This window comes from Dermacentor variabilis, chromosome 3, assembly GCF_050947875.1.
Source record: "Dermacentor variabilis isolate Ectoservices chromosome 3, ASM5094787v1, whole genome shotgun sequence".
Taxonomy (NCBI): domain Eukaryota; kingdom Metazoa; phylum Arthropoda; class Arachnida; order Ixodida; family Ixodidae; genus Dermacentor; species Dermacentor variabilis.
The window spans coordinates 113,044,844-113,059,693 of NC_134570.1; the positions used below are offsets into that span (position 1 = coordinate 113,044,844).

Below are 14,850 nucleotides of genomic sequence, written 5' to 3' on the forward strand. Positions count from 1 at the left end.
TTTTGTCCACTTCAGATGTACTATTACATGCAATTCACAGAATTGTGATACCTTCTGTGATTGCCGGGTTAGAATTGTAAGCTTGATAGTTGCGTTTTCTGAAAATTTGCGATTTTCGCCATTACTTGCCAAAAAATTTACGACCTAAATAAAAAATTTGGGACGAACAGTCACTAGATTTTAGGTTTTTCTTTTACATTCAACAAACCTCGTCAAATTTGGTGCAGTGGTTGCCGGGAAAACGAATTCTCCTTTCTCATGTATTTTGATTGGAGCATCCGACCTAATGCTTCCTCCTGAGCTGAAACGCACCGGGAGAACATCGCAGCGATTATACCGCGCGACACAGAATGCTTCAAAATTGCAGCCAGGAGAACACGGCAAGGGATAAGTTAAATAGTAATGGCTGCAGTTAGGCTGCTGGTAGTGTTGGCATACTGGAGGTCCAAATCTGACTGATGTGATTGGGGCAACGCAATGGTCTGTCTGTGCAGCCAGAGTTCCGCGAAGTAAGACCTCAGCCATTCGACTTCGTGGCTGTATACGTAACGTTGAACAACTTGAGAAATAGTCGCGGTATGCATATACGCGAATGTTTTATTTGAGAAAAATAAATGAAATTGAAATCTCTCAATTACAGCCTCGATGTCGCAGTCGCTTGAGAAAAATCAATAGCGAGAAGGTCTTAATTTCGGGCTCGCATTTTTCCGGACCGAGAGAGTTGACCGCCAATGCCGCAACGCAGGATTATTAGTACTACACCTTCGAATACTTGTTTGGCGCAAACAGCACGAAGCCACCAGAGGAGCACACGAACACAGCGCCGTCTGTGTGCGTTCATGTGCCATTCGTGTGTTCTCGTGTTGATCGTGCTACACTAGTGTTGCAAGAGGTGAGCACGCGCATGCGTGATCGTCTCTGTCTCTCAATCCGCGCCTGCGACTTGTTAGCACTCGGGCTTCTTCGGCGGCTGCACTTTGAGCGAGAAGTCGACCGTGGGGTAGCCCTGGATGAGGATGCTCGAGGAGATGATGTCTATGCCCGGCACAGCGTACTGGGTCACGTTCTCGGGAGTGATGCCTCCCGAGGCCTCGACCAGTACGCCCGGAAACTCGGTCTTCAGCTTCTGCGCCGCCGGCGACAAGTCCTGCGCGGAAACACCTTTGTCAGTGCGAACGCTGATGACGGTTCTTCTCATCGCATGTACGCGTCTATGACAACGTGTCGACGAGCTGCACACTAGCAAAAGGAATCCTATGACGTCTTAAGGCCAAACTACGCGTACGTTTACAACGGCGGGCGAAAGCTCGCGCCGGCGTGCCTTGCGTTTGCAGCGCCTCGCGAGAAATGCCGGGCTGCATCTACAAAGACGCGCGCCAACGCAAGCCCGCTTGGCTCACTTAGACGTTTTGACAGACATGCATGGTCTGGTACTTTGTTACTCACGGTGCTTTAAAATGCTGAAATATTAATCGTAATTTCTAAAAAAAATATTTAGCGCCGATTGATCTCCGCAAGATGTAAAGAAAAAATACACTTACAATTGCGATACTTCCTAATTCGAAATTTGAGCGCAGTGCTACTATAGTGAACTAGAAGGGGGTAGTGGGGTCAGGGAGAGCCTGCGTGTGTGGCATCTCACGTCGACGCCGCCAGATGGCGCCACTAAAGCATGGGCTGTACGGAACGCGAAACTCGGAGCATTTTCAACGTAGAGAAAGCCGTGTGCGCTTGGCGTCACGCCGAAAAAAGAAAGCGCGCAGCTCCGTAGCATGTTTTCTGAAAACTTCCTCTAAAACTAAGACAAGGCGCAGAGAAAGGTGGAAAGACGGACGTTCTTCAAGCTTGCGTGAAAATAAAGCCGACCCAACGAGTGCAGACTAACGGCCGCACAACGATGCGACTGATTTCTAAACTAAAAGCTCGCGTACGCCGTAGAAGAGGTAAATATGTGAATGGGTAAATTGCTTAATTCATTTGCCATTAACAATTTTTGTACAGGTCAGGACCCAATTGCATTCACAAGTTCAAGTGAGCCAAACAATTACGGCGCGTGTACTAACACATTCGGAACAGAGGCCAGATATGATGAGGTTTTATTCCTTTAACTGCGATTTTGTTTGCGAAAGCATATATCCACTGAAAGCTAGGGAGTTAATCCTATGGTGATGCCACTATTGTGCGGTCGTAGTGGTTACCAGGGATAGCGAAATTTCGTAACACAGCAAAATAAAGAGAACTCGTCGTAGCCACAAACTCTTTATTGGTACGAGAGATGGGCAGCTACTCCTTTCTCAAAGTGCATGCTGCTACGAGACAGGCACTGTGAGGAACGGCTTATCTTCGCGTGCAATTTCTTTTTACGCCGTTCCTGTCGCGATTGGTTGATCCATTTTACATAGAAGTGCAGCCTAGTCAGCACATAGAACTTGGTCAACTGTGTTGTGAGCGCATCTTAGTGCTGGCTGCAGCCTAAGGCATAGCCGAAGTTCTCCTTCACTAGCAACATTACATCCACTATGCTGTCACTGCAGAGTTTCTCTCGGCTGAAGAACACAGTAAAGATGTCCTCCAACTTCTTCACTGCCCTGAAAAGCTCCAGCGAAGGATATAACAACGCTCCCTTGTCGTATGTCACAGTGAACTCAGAGTTTATACTTTCCGTAGTGGGGGTTTCCATAAGAAAGGCCTTGCAAGACATGCAGTCATAACACTTCAGAAACTTTCGAGCAACATACCCTGCCATGTAATGTATTAGACGGTCGTCGATCTTCTGCTCCACCAACTCTCTGTGCTCAGCAGGAATACTACGAAGCATGCGCTCGGCTGAAGCTAGGTTTCCTTCCTCAATGAGATGGTCGATTGCAGCAGCCCTGGCTTATTGAGCTTGAGCATCTTGCGCACTCAGGAGAGAACTCATTTCTCCACTAGCTCCATTAAGGTCAGCATTGCCTGAGCGTACTATTTTCGCAAGGTTATAAAAGGATAGGCAATTAACGACAATTAGAAACTGAGTTGGTGTTGGGTGGACATTAGACCCACATGATTGACTGACTATACGAAGAAGGTTTCCAGCTAATCCTGGCTTAACCTGGATGTCATAACATACCTAAGTCCCTGGCTGACAAGATAATCCAGCAGTGATAATGCGCTAGATATCGTCACCCTTAGGCCATCTGCAGTTGAATCGCTTAAAAATCCACCTACTCTTTTAGCGTGTTTCGCACACAAACCGCACACGTTTCGTCGAGTTTTTTGTCTTGGCGGTGCAAGTTGCGTTCCCAAATTCGCCGTGTTTATTCATCTTTCGGCGCGGTGAACGACGGCTGCTTTCCTTTTTTCCACTTATATCCTGTTTCACAGCCGGGAGCGAAGCAGGGTCGCTGCCGTTGACGTTTCGACCTTCCTACTGCTCACGTGTTGGGCCGACTGCGCGCGAAACGGTAGGTTGAAACACCAAAAAACAGCCAACGTCGCGAATCAAGCCCGCATGAACAAGCGCGCGGAGCACTTTAGGCGAAGCAGCGGAGGGAGCCAGCCCACGCGACTACAGCGCCGCCACCGAAATCCGCGTGCCGTCCACACTCGCCGCCTCGCTGCAATGCATAGGGCGCTCCGGCTCCTGAGCCCACTACCCCCTTCTAGAACACCATAGTGCTACATACGCGTTTTCAGTGTGGCATGTTGCAAACGGAGCGAAGTGTGGCGCGACTGGCTCTCTAATCGGGAGATCGCGAGAGGCAGCGCGGGGGTGGCGTTTGGGCGCGATTCACAGTCGCCGCTGCAAACAGACCTCTGCTCATGCAGCGTTTTGTTTCCATATATATATGGTATCGGTGGCATCATCAGTGGACAACGCGTGCTAGACTGGCGTCATCTCGTCGCCGCAGAGTCCGTCTTGCGCGGTACTACGCACGTCTTCTCAGGCTTTCACCATACCCTCCTCCTCTCCGCTTTCCGCCTCATGGTTCCGCTGCGCCTTCCTCCTCCGCTTTCCTTTTCGTGCTCTCTTCGTTATCGCCGTCCTTCATTAATAATATTTGGGGTTTTACGTGCCAAAACCACTTTCTGATTATGAGGCACGCCGTAGTGGAGGACTCCGGAAATTTTGACCACCTGGGGTTCTTTAACGTGCACCTAAATCTAAGCACACGGGTGTTTTCGCATTTCGCCCCCATCGAAATGCGGCCGCCGTGGCCGGGAGCGTCCTTCATTCACCACTGCGCTCCGCGTTCGCTCTTTGATCCTTCGCTGTGCTCGCTCGGTTACGAGGGACGCCGACGCTCGCCGAAGGAACGAGCGCCTAGCTGGGCTCTAGGAGCACATTTTACCATGGCATAAATCTGCCTCACTAAGTGTTGATTGTACCACGCCATGGCTGCGTAGCCAGGAGCGTGGAAACACGAGGAAGCCAGAGCTCGATATCTGCCTGGAGCAGATATCCGTGCTCGCGCCGCCATTCGACGCGTACGATTTGTCCTGCACCATCTGCACATGCGTAGGCGCACCGGCGCGAGCTTTCGCGTGCCGGCAAGTGTGCGCGTTGTTTGGCCTTTAGTGCGCGGGTTCATGCGCAGAAAAAAAAAGAACGACATCTGCTCCATCTGGTTGAGTAAGTTGAACTCGCTGTCGCAATAATCTGTAATTTTGGCAGTTTTCACAGAGGCGATAAAATGCTCGGAACCAATAGCTCGACCCCACGCCGATGCTGCATCGCAGAGTGAATGAGTGAGTGAAGTTTTGTGAATTCGTCCTTAGATAAATTTGTCTTTCATAAAACTTGGACAACGAAGTTCTACAACCACAGCGCGGGTATAATTTTTAATCGCCCTCGGTGCGCAACAGCCCCTCGCTACGGCCCTGTTGCCGGGTACAAATTAATGCACTGAAGCATGACTAAGCGATGAAGGTGAGGCAGGAAAAGCTCATGTTATCACAGATGAGCCATAGATACCACATTGACCATAGGTTCATGGTACTCGTACGTGTACTAAATAGTAAAAATTACATTCCAACAACGCGATGGCGTCTTCCTTGTGACTACGTTGCGCTGTCATGAGAAAGTAAGCAGAAAGTAGCAGGGATAAGAATAGATCAGTGGCTATATACGCTGCTCGAGTCATGGCTGCTGTAGGCACCTTCGCATCGCGCGTTGTTGTAAAACCCGTGTGCCGTCAACATTACATGTCTTTCTGTAGGCTAGGCTCGATCATGGGCAAGCGCAATGTAAGACATATACTGCGACAGGAAGCGTGGACCGAGGGAAATTAAGTATCGCGCAGCAGCGAGCACCAAGAGAAGCGGCGTATGTGAATAAGCCCGCCATACACTCGCCTCGCAAACAGCTAGCGCACTGTGCATTACCGGGCGCACGAGGCACACTTATTGGATAAGACTTAAATGTGCTTAAAAGGGCGGTGCTCTCCATATGAGTCTACGGTAGCGTCGATAACGACCTCCCAGGCGCATGCTGACAGCTTATGTTGATCCAAGGCTATAGTTGTCGCGACACTGATACACTTATGTCCGGGTCTCTCCGATTATACGACATCTACGAAAAAAAGCTAAGTTTCTTGCAGCCACCTGTAGTCGAACGAATATATAGATATATATATACACCGAGCTTTTTCTCTCGCCTCCCCTTCCCATCCGCCACCGCTCCTTGATACAGCGTCTCTTGCAACTCACTATGCGGATTTGAGACGTTAAAGGGCAATAATTATTATAATCTTTATATTGTGTGGACTCGATTTTATAGCGCCATCCCAACTATTTCTCACTACGGCTCACACAAGCACGACGTTATTAAATCTTGGCTAGCGCGCGCCAGATCAACTACGCGTAAGCAACCGGCTGTCGGGACAGCGCACGTCCTGAAACGTTCAGCGACACGGACAGCAGGAAGCATTACGCCCCAATAAATTGTAACGCGCTCCGCGATAAAGTAAATAAATGTTAGTGAGACACACATCCAATGGGTTAGAGCTCCTCCACAGTGCAATGCAAGGTTGACAGCAACGAACCTTTGCCTCGAAGTTGTCGAGCATGATGATGTCACCGCCCGCCCTGGCGGCTTGCTGGGCTTCCTCGACGGAGCGGCACTCGACCTCGACCTTCCGGGTGAAGCCGCCCATCTTCTTGGCGATGCGGACAGCCTGCGACATATTGGGCGAACCGCGCAAGTGAAGACGCAGAGAGAAGCACGCACGCACGCACGCACGCGCGCGCGCGCACACACACACACACACACACACACACACACACACACACACACACACACACACACACACACACACACACACACACACACGCACACGCACGCACACGCACACACACACACACACACACACACACAAAAGGAAACACTACAGTGACCACATATGAAAGGTTTGATCATGCTCAACCGACGTATCTTCGAGCCCCACGCGCTCGCCGCACAACTCGTTGAGTGTTCATTTAATTACTACGACAACTGGTCATAACAAGACTGCCTAATCTGAATGATCAGTTAAATCACCTGTCCGACTGCTCAAGAAAGGTGAATACGCTTCTAACGACAAATCAGTAGCTGACAAAAGTCATCCATCGATTAAAAGTAGTAAACTCTGGCGCTTCTGTGCAGTTCCAAATTGGAGAGCTGTTTTTCCTTGGCGTCTTGATAGCTTACAGTGTGCTGCGAGCAGGAAAATCTACAGATGGTGTGATAGTTCTAATCACCTGCCAAAATTAGATACATTTGAGGTTTTAATCTTTAAATAACGCACTATATATACCTAGGCTTTGCCAATGGCTTAATTCTTTTTTTAAGGTTTAGCTGACGAGTCTTCGTTCCATCCAAAAAGTAGTTACAGAAAGTGATCTGTCATCGCTTGCAGCCCTTTTTTCAGCGTTCAGCTAGGCTGAAGTAGTAGTCTGCCTGGCAGGACAGGTTAACTCTGTCGCCTGGCTGCTTCCGAAAAGTATGCTGAATATATTGCGCTGCAGTAAAGTCAAGTCCGCGGATGTCAGTGTCAGCCAGTGGCGCACCTTGGGGGTGGCGCACCATGGAGGCACGTGACCGAGTCAACCAACTGCCTTACACGGGTCACGTAAAATTAAAGATTAGATAATGGGGTATTACGCGCCAAAACCACGATTTGATTATGAGGCACGCCGTAGTGGAGGGTTCCGGAATAATTTGGACCACCTGGGGTTCTTTCACGTGGACCTCAATCTAAGTACAGGGTTGTTTTCGCATTTCGACCCCATCGAAATGAGGCCGCCGTGGTCGGGATTCGATCCCGCGACGTCGATCGTGCTTAGCAGCCCAACGCCACAGCCACTAAGCAACCGCGGCGGGTGGAGGGTCGTGCATCGCTTTAACTTTGGCCACAAACATTTCTCAAATAAGAATGCAAGACATCAGTGTCTATCATAGCGACCACAGAACAGTTACATCAGTCATTTCAAAGTAATAAAGAAAATAAAGGTTTTGTAAACTGCACTGACCCTTGTGTTTGTCTCATATATCACTTTGAAGAGCAATGTGCTCAATGGGCGCGCACCATGGGACCGGTGTTTGACAAGTTGCCGTATACATTAGGCGCGTATCTTATCTACAGCTTCGCTGACCAGCCAGTTTCACAGGAGTGGATTGGCGGTGGTTTACTCTCCCAAAGTCCACCGACAACTCGGGCGCAGTGGCGATCGCCGTTATAGACACGCACGCACACGCACCTTCTCGATGGACCCCACCGAGGTGAGGTGGTTGTCCTTGAGCATGATCATGGAGGCGACGTCGTAGCGGTGCGTGTCCGCCCCGCCCACCAGCAGCGCGTACTTCTCGACGAGCCGGAAGCCGGGCGTCGTCTTCCGGGTGCCGGCTAGCACGCCGTCCCAGTGTATGCCGTTGAGCACCTCGCGCATCCGCCGCGCCGACGACGCCACCCCGCTGGCGCGCGCCAGGCAGTTGAGCACCACGCGCTCGGCGAGCAGCACGCGTCGCGCCTGGCCGGTCACCTGGACGGATGGATGGATGTTGTGAGCGTCCCCCTTTGGAACGGGGCGGTGGGTTGCGCCACCAAGCTCTTGCTGTTATACTGCTTAATGTCCTAACTAGGTTAAAGAAGAAACAAAAACCGCTATGAACTCCCACAACCCCATTTTCTGACGCCCTATTGGGAACTTCCATCTCATACCATCTCGCGCGCGCGCGCGCCGAGAGGGTAGAAACGAAGGAGTACGCAGGAGGACACGGAAATTTTGAATCTCTAAAAAGCGAAGTTGTCCATGCGAACCCTCTCGGACTTTGCTGACCGCAGTGGCTGCTGTTGTCTTTTCGAATAGCGTAGCACAGCCTCCACCCCCACCCCACCACCCCTTGTGTATAACTCACGTCGGTACTGCCTCTATACATATCTGCCGGTGGCTGCCGCTGTGCGCCTTGGAGTTACGCGGTCAACCAACAAACGGTACCTACTTATTCCTAGTGCAGTAAGCGTGGACCTTGAAGCACGTAATTGCTCCATTGAAACGTACCTTTCTATGCCCTCCCTCACCCCCGGGTGGTGGTGGGGGGGGGGGGGGTAATTCGTCTGTTCGGTTGGCTTCTCGTCGAGTAAGGGGCTCCGACCCTGGTTATTGTGAAATAGTAAATTGGGCTGATCTTGGACGTGACGTGATCAAAAATGGGAGGCTCCCAGTGACAACGTAATCCGCGGTCGTGTGGGTCACGTGGGTCATGCAAGTTTAATTAAGCCTTTTATTAACCGTGTCACGAAAGCTTTCCTTAACATAAATTTCAAAATGTGCGCTGCATCTGCTTCTATTTTATTATTTTATTGTGCTTCTTTTATTTTTCTTTTGTAATGATGAATTTCAGTTTTCACTCTTTTCGCTAGTGGTTATTCGCGCGGTCAGATCACGACGCGCCAGTACCGGGCTCGGCAACTTGTTGCGGCGGTAGATGATATAAAAAGAAATCAGTCGATAAATAAAATAATATTATTAATAATTTATTTACCCTAAATACAGCAATGGCGATTTGCATAAGTGGGGGAAGGTGTTGAGGAGCGAGCGCATACAATGCTTGACACAACGAAAATTTTAAAAAAGGAAGAAAACGAGGGAAAGGAAGACGATCCTGCTATAACCACGCACTCTGCTCCATGGACCTCGCGCTTGGTGCTTCAGACTCTCACGTGAGCCTCTTTCATAGCGGCTGGTCGTCAGACAGCATCCTCGAATCCGCATTTTTTTTTTTTTTTTAACAGAAGTGCTTTCTTCTAGAGACGTCCCGGCAGACTTCCGTTTCCCGGAAGAAACTACGTCATCGCCCGACATGGCTTAACACAGAAAAGTACAAATATGTCTAGTCGGCGTATATAATTGTATGGCCATCTGTACTACCCCTGCAGACGTGCTCCTTGCTGGCTCTGTTCTCGATGAAGTTAAGCCACGCAACAACGAACGCCACCTAAATATAATCACTGTAACAAATGTACTCTTTCGAGAACATCAAATTCCTTTAGTAAACCGGATTCATTTACTTGCTCCCTATCTGTCCTATAAAAGCCAATAGCGTTGTCTGGTTCCTTCGCCCGTTTTCGTATTCGAACTGGCCTGTTCGTCGCCGAACACCGTCAGCTCTTTCAGACGCACGTTTTTTGATGTCCCGTGAGAGCTTTCAGGCGTCGAAAAGTTTACATTCTTTGTAAGATGGCGGCGCTATGTCACGTCTCTCCACTGCCAAGTATTTTCTTGTCTTCTGGACCATGCTTGGCAAATGTACTCTGCTTTTATGGGTTATACACATTCCAGTGTCATATATACTTGCAAACCTATTTGTGATGGCTTTCACTGTTCCTTTGACACTCCGCGGCCACAGCTTCTGTGGTAATCAAGTTTGGTTCAGAAATCGAATAGTCCTTTTTTTTTTGTCGGATTTCAGTTACGTATAACAAACAAATATTTGTATATAGAAGCCACCTTACGCGATCGACACTCCCTTGCGAACACACGGACTTTCCCACTAAACTTACAAGAGCTAATTCTGGCTCTGCGCTCGTTCAGCCACTGTATGGGAATTGTGGCCACTACACGAATGCGCCTGATCTTTGTGCTTGTGGCCCGAGATGTTCTTCCTGTCGTATGCGTTTCACGTTGTATAAATTTCTAAGTGGATCTTGCCTTTGCGAACCAATGAAAGCAATGAGTCTATTGGAAGATGCATTATCATTCGTAAATTCTTGCATGTTTAGCGCTACATTTTGTCGCTATAAAATAAAATTAAACAAGCACACAGAAGAAAAGGACACGACCAAGTCTGAACACTACACTATCTGTCCGTGTCTTTCTCTTTTCTTTTTCTTTTTGCACTGTTTTCATAGAACTTTATACCATTAACCAACTAGCCCAGCAACAAGACTTGCTACTTTGTTGAAAATGATCAATTTGCTGATACACAAAGCCGTTTGAAACCAGAAGTACGAAGTTTAGACAAATCCTTGCACTCCGTATCATTCCAGACCTGGCTGAACCGCTATACTTTTTGGCTCCCGCGGAGACTACCGCGAGAATACCCTCTAGTAATTTTTCTGAGAGACTGTGCCCGCGACACATAGCCTCCATGATCGCGCATGATCTCGGACGCCATGCACTCCGAGCTAAAATCTTGAACGTCACTGTGTGGGACGTGCGTTACATTCGCGAGCACGGTGCATGCGTCTCCGCTACAGGTTCTGTTGAAATCGTACTGACGAGAAAATTAGACAATGACCAGTGCTACGGCTTTGCCACGATTGCTTATATGCACGTATCCGGCACCACTGACGGGAACAAGCACGTTAGCTCCGACACCTTGTCATTCCAGGCAGCGGCAGGCCTTAGGCTTGTTCCCTCATCTTCGGGACAATGGCTTGCTCGACAAGCCTTAAGAAATGTTATATACACAATGGAATGACTGAACTTTATTCTTGCATCACCTTCATTTAGAACGTAATGCATCGAACATCTGCATGTAAGTACCCAGTCCACCTTCTTCACCGCACTTTTTTCTTTCTTCAGACCCCCCTCCCCCCTATTCTCTTTCTCTCTATCTATAAGTAACCTATCTCTAGCTTACCTGGGGCTTTTCAATCCGTCATCCCCTCACCCATGCGGAGTTACATGTAGGCGAGTTTATAAACACGCCGGCAGAGTTCTCCGCGTTTCATTCAAGATCTCTCTCTCTCTCTCTCAGCACACACTTAGTACGAACTCAGCCAAATGGAAACTTCGCTGCAGCCGGCCTTCAAGGCGAAAGCGAGCGGGCGCACGCGTATACCTCGGCCACCTTGGCGACGGGGTGCAGCCACTCGCCCTCGTTGCGCAGCCACTTGACGTCGCAGTCCAGCTGCGAGAGGACGGCGTTGGCGAACGGCACGCCGGCCAGCACGCCGGGGCTCTTGCACCACAGGTAGGCGGTGCAGTCGGCGTCGCCCACCACGTACAGGCCCACGTCGAGGCTGGGCTGGTCCTCGCGGAGCCAGCTCAGCGCCAGGTCCTGAAGCACCGCGGGGTTGAGTAGGGACGCCGCCATTGACCCTGTACGCGCACGCGCTGTCGAGGTTGGTCTCTCTCCTTGAACAACAACAACAACAACAACAACAACAACAACAACAACAACAACAACAACAACAACAACAACAACAACAACAACAACAACAACAACAACAACAACAACAACAACAACAACAACAACAACAACAACAACAGGCTAAGATATGCCGCCGCCGCTGGAACGTCTTGTTCTGCCCTGCGTTGCAGTTGAACGTATATATTGAACTAACGGCGCTTTACGGTGGAGCCTTAGTGCCGCTTGATAAAATACGCGCGGAGAAAATTCGCCTTTCCTCTAGAAAACAAAAACAAAAACGGCGCAGCAACAGGACCACTGAAAGACGAAACGAAACTATCAGCCCAACTACGCGCTCTCGCACGATTAGGCATATCTTGTTAGAACGTGCGCGGATCTACAGACGAAAGTAGATAAAAGATGTGGCTGCAGTCTCCGCGATGTCATATGCATGTATAGGGTCCTTCGTTTTCAGGTATAAAGCCCAATAATTGTCGATTTCTGCACACCGAACGAAACTTCTGAACATAGGGTGAAACCCGATTTCTCGCCCAGGTTTGCCTTTCGTGAAGGACAATAAATGCGGGTGATACAAAACTAATGAACGCTGTCCACCTTTTGTGAGCAAGCGATCAAGATATATCATATTAATTCAAAAAAAAAAATCCGAGGAAACCTAAGCACTTATGAGTAGTGAATGCGAAAACATTAATGTCCAATTGAACGCCGATGAGCGGTCCTTCGAGTTATGAACTCCTCGCTCTATAAAACACTTATCCGGCCTAAACTCGAATCCGCTGCCTCAATTCGGGATCCTAATTAAAATAAGTTAATTTATTCAGCGGAAAGGGTGCAGAACAATTAACCACGATTCATCTTCTCTAACAGGACTACCAGCATCAGCACAATGAAGCCTAACCTACAGTTAACACCCTTAACAACGGGGCGTAAACACTTCGGGCTCTCTCTTCTTTTGTAAGGTATAACATCCTCCCGTACTACGAAACGAGCTTCTTTCGGCATGACATTACATATCATCTCGGCTTGATCGCCGTCACAAAGTTGGTATTCCATCTTGTAGATCATCCTCCTTCTTACACTCATTTGTCCCGCAGAGACCTGATGAGTGGAAACACTTTGCCGTAACTGTCACCTCCGTAAGTGATCCTAACCGTTTAAACAAACCTTACGCGACACTTCGATTTAAATGGACAATAAAGGTTATTATTAAGTCAACGTGGACTGTTGAAATACCATCCCAGAAACCTCGAAACGCTTGTTTCATGCGAAGAAGAGACTTACTTTAAGAGAAAATGCGTTCTGAAGCGTCCGCGTACCTATAGCGCAGTCTCATAGTGACGTTGCACCTCGGTGAGTAAAACGGCGCCCACAGACGGCGCTACGGCTTTTCTGCGCAAAACGCAAACGCGCGGCCAGAAACAAAGCAAACACAGAGCCGACAGCAGCGCGAAAGCGGAACTATAGTGGATAGCGGAAGGGAAAGCGTGCGACGATAACCTGGTTCTTTATTTTATGACGCCAACTTCGATGCTCGTTGCATTGGACGACCCTGACAACGACACATTGACTCGCGATGCTGGGCTCGACTTCAGCGATTTAAGCACTGATGAACGTGACCTGCTGCTGAGGGCTCGCGCTGCCGGCGTCGTTGTGTACTACTACGACGGCAACTGTATGTCATGGCTGTACATATTCGCACATTTGTAGCTTTTCCTTCGTGAAAACCAAATTCCGCACTCACCCGCCCCGTCTTCGACCTGCAGTTGTTCTTGCGTTTCGGAGAATGCAGGCAAGACCGACGGAACAGCGCTACGGGAAAGCATTGCTTTCAAAGGTATACTCCACACGACTTCAGTAAGTCGGCGTTGAACTCCTAATCCTCTGGACGAAAGTGCAGCGAGCACACTACGTGATTTTTCGGCTCTTTGCCAGCGCGCTGTGGCAGAGGTACGGCACTTAACCACTTCGAACGGAGAGGTTCACTCGTTGGCACACACTGATAAGTAATGTTGGATTCGCCGCTGCAACTACATTTGTCCAAGTTCCGCGGACCGTTCGCGCATCACACGACGTCACATGGACGTGGCATTCTCGCTGCTTGTTCCAAATGCAAGTTTCGTTTCGCGAACCAGCAAAACCAACGCAGCACGACGGGATAACGAAACAACTGAAAATCCAAAGCGCGCGCGGTGCAGAGTAGAGCGCGCAGAATCGAACGAAAACGAACCCTTTCGACCACCCATACCACTGAAGGGCAACGTCAAAATGTTATTTTTTCTTAGAATCGAATAGAAGTAGACAGGTAGCATTTTCTTCCGTCTTATAACCTAATGAAATGATCTTCTTAATACGAGTTGTTGAGTACTAGTGATATAAATTATGAGGAGTGCCTTCGTCATCGGGGTAGTACCGGAATGTCGCTGGGGGGTCTCAAATCGTGTAATGCATTTACCTCAATTTTACGGTTACTAAAGCTCTGCTCACGAATATATTGACGCCTTAGACGTTCTAGAGCATTGCTTTATCGCTTTAACTTGACTTCATAGTAACCTTTAGTGTCCCTTTAAGTATTCTTGTTTTCCCTGTGTTCGTAACTGTGGTTTGAATACACAATTCTCACTGTGAAGTGTGCACTCTGCTTATTAACGTCTCTTATAGAGATTGGTTTATGTAATGGTCATTCAATTATGTAGCTTGGATAATTAGAAATAATATTTATGCATTCTGCTTCGTTATCCGCCAATATTGTATTGTCATACTAGTATATTTTGGTTGTTTGCTGATGCTATTGCGGATAATTTATGTTCAACTAATTGCTCACTCCCCTCTGTAATGCCAGTGGCCCTGAGAGTGTAATAAATAAATAAATAAATAAATAAATAAATAAATAAATAAATAAATAAATAAATAAATAAATAAATAATGTCCTCCTCATGAGTAATTTAGATCATTGTGTTACAAGCCACAGGCCTCCTTTTCAAATTGGTGCAGACAAGAAACTACCATATACCTGTATATATATATACACAGGGTAATAATTTTAAGTTTTATGAAAATTTTAGAAACCGCCCGTGGCAGATAGCATAATTCCTGTTCCTGAGCTGTATGATTGAAAGAGGGGGACATTACTAGCAGGAGAATTCGAACCACATATTCAACTAACACAAATGTACTAATTAACTTCTTAATTATTTACTTTGCGGCACATACTGCAATTACGAATTGTAGCCAGAGAG

General features: G+C 48.3%; 1 protein-coding gene across 6 annotated transcripts in view; it reads right to left on the bottom strand.

The window, feature by feature from the left end:
• Window positions 1-579: 579 nt before the first annotated feature.
• The window catches only part of LOC142576196 (nicotinate-nucleotide pyrophosphorylase [carboxylating]-like), a 39,549-nt gene continuing 25,278 nt past the window's right edge, over window positions 580-14,850 (bottom strand). For all 6 annotated transcript variants that reach the window (XM_075686213.1, XM_075686212.1, XM_075686211.1 and 3 more), the window contains 4 exons: window positions 11,303-11,562; window positions 7,717-7,998; window positions 6,024-6,155; window positions 580-1,147 (listed from right to left, as the gene is read on the bottom strand). In XM_075686213.1, the coding sequence (XP_075542328.1) occupies window positions 947-1,147; window positions 6,024-6,155; window positions 7,717-7,998; window positions 11,303-11,557 (870 nt within the window). In that variant the 5' untranslated portion in view covers window positions 11,558-11,562 and the 3' untranslated portion in view covers window positions 580-946. The remainder of the gene's footprint in view (window positions 1,148-6,023; window positions 6,156-7,716; window positions 7,999-11,302; window positions 11,563-14,850) is intronic.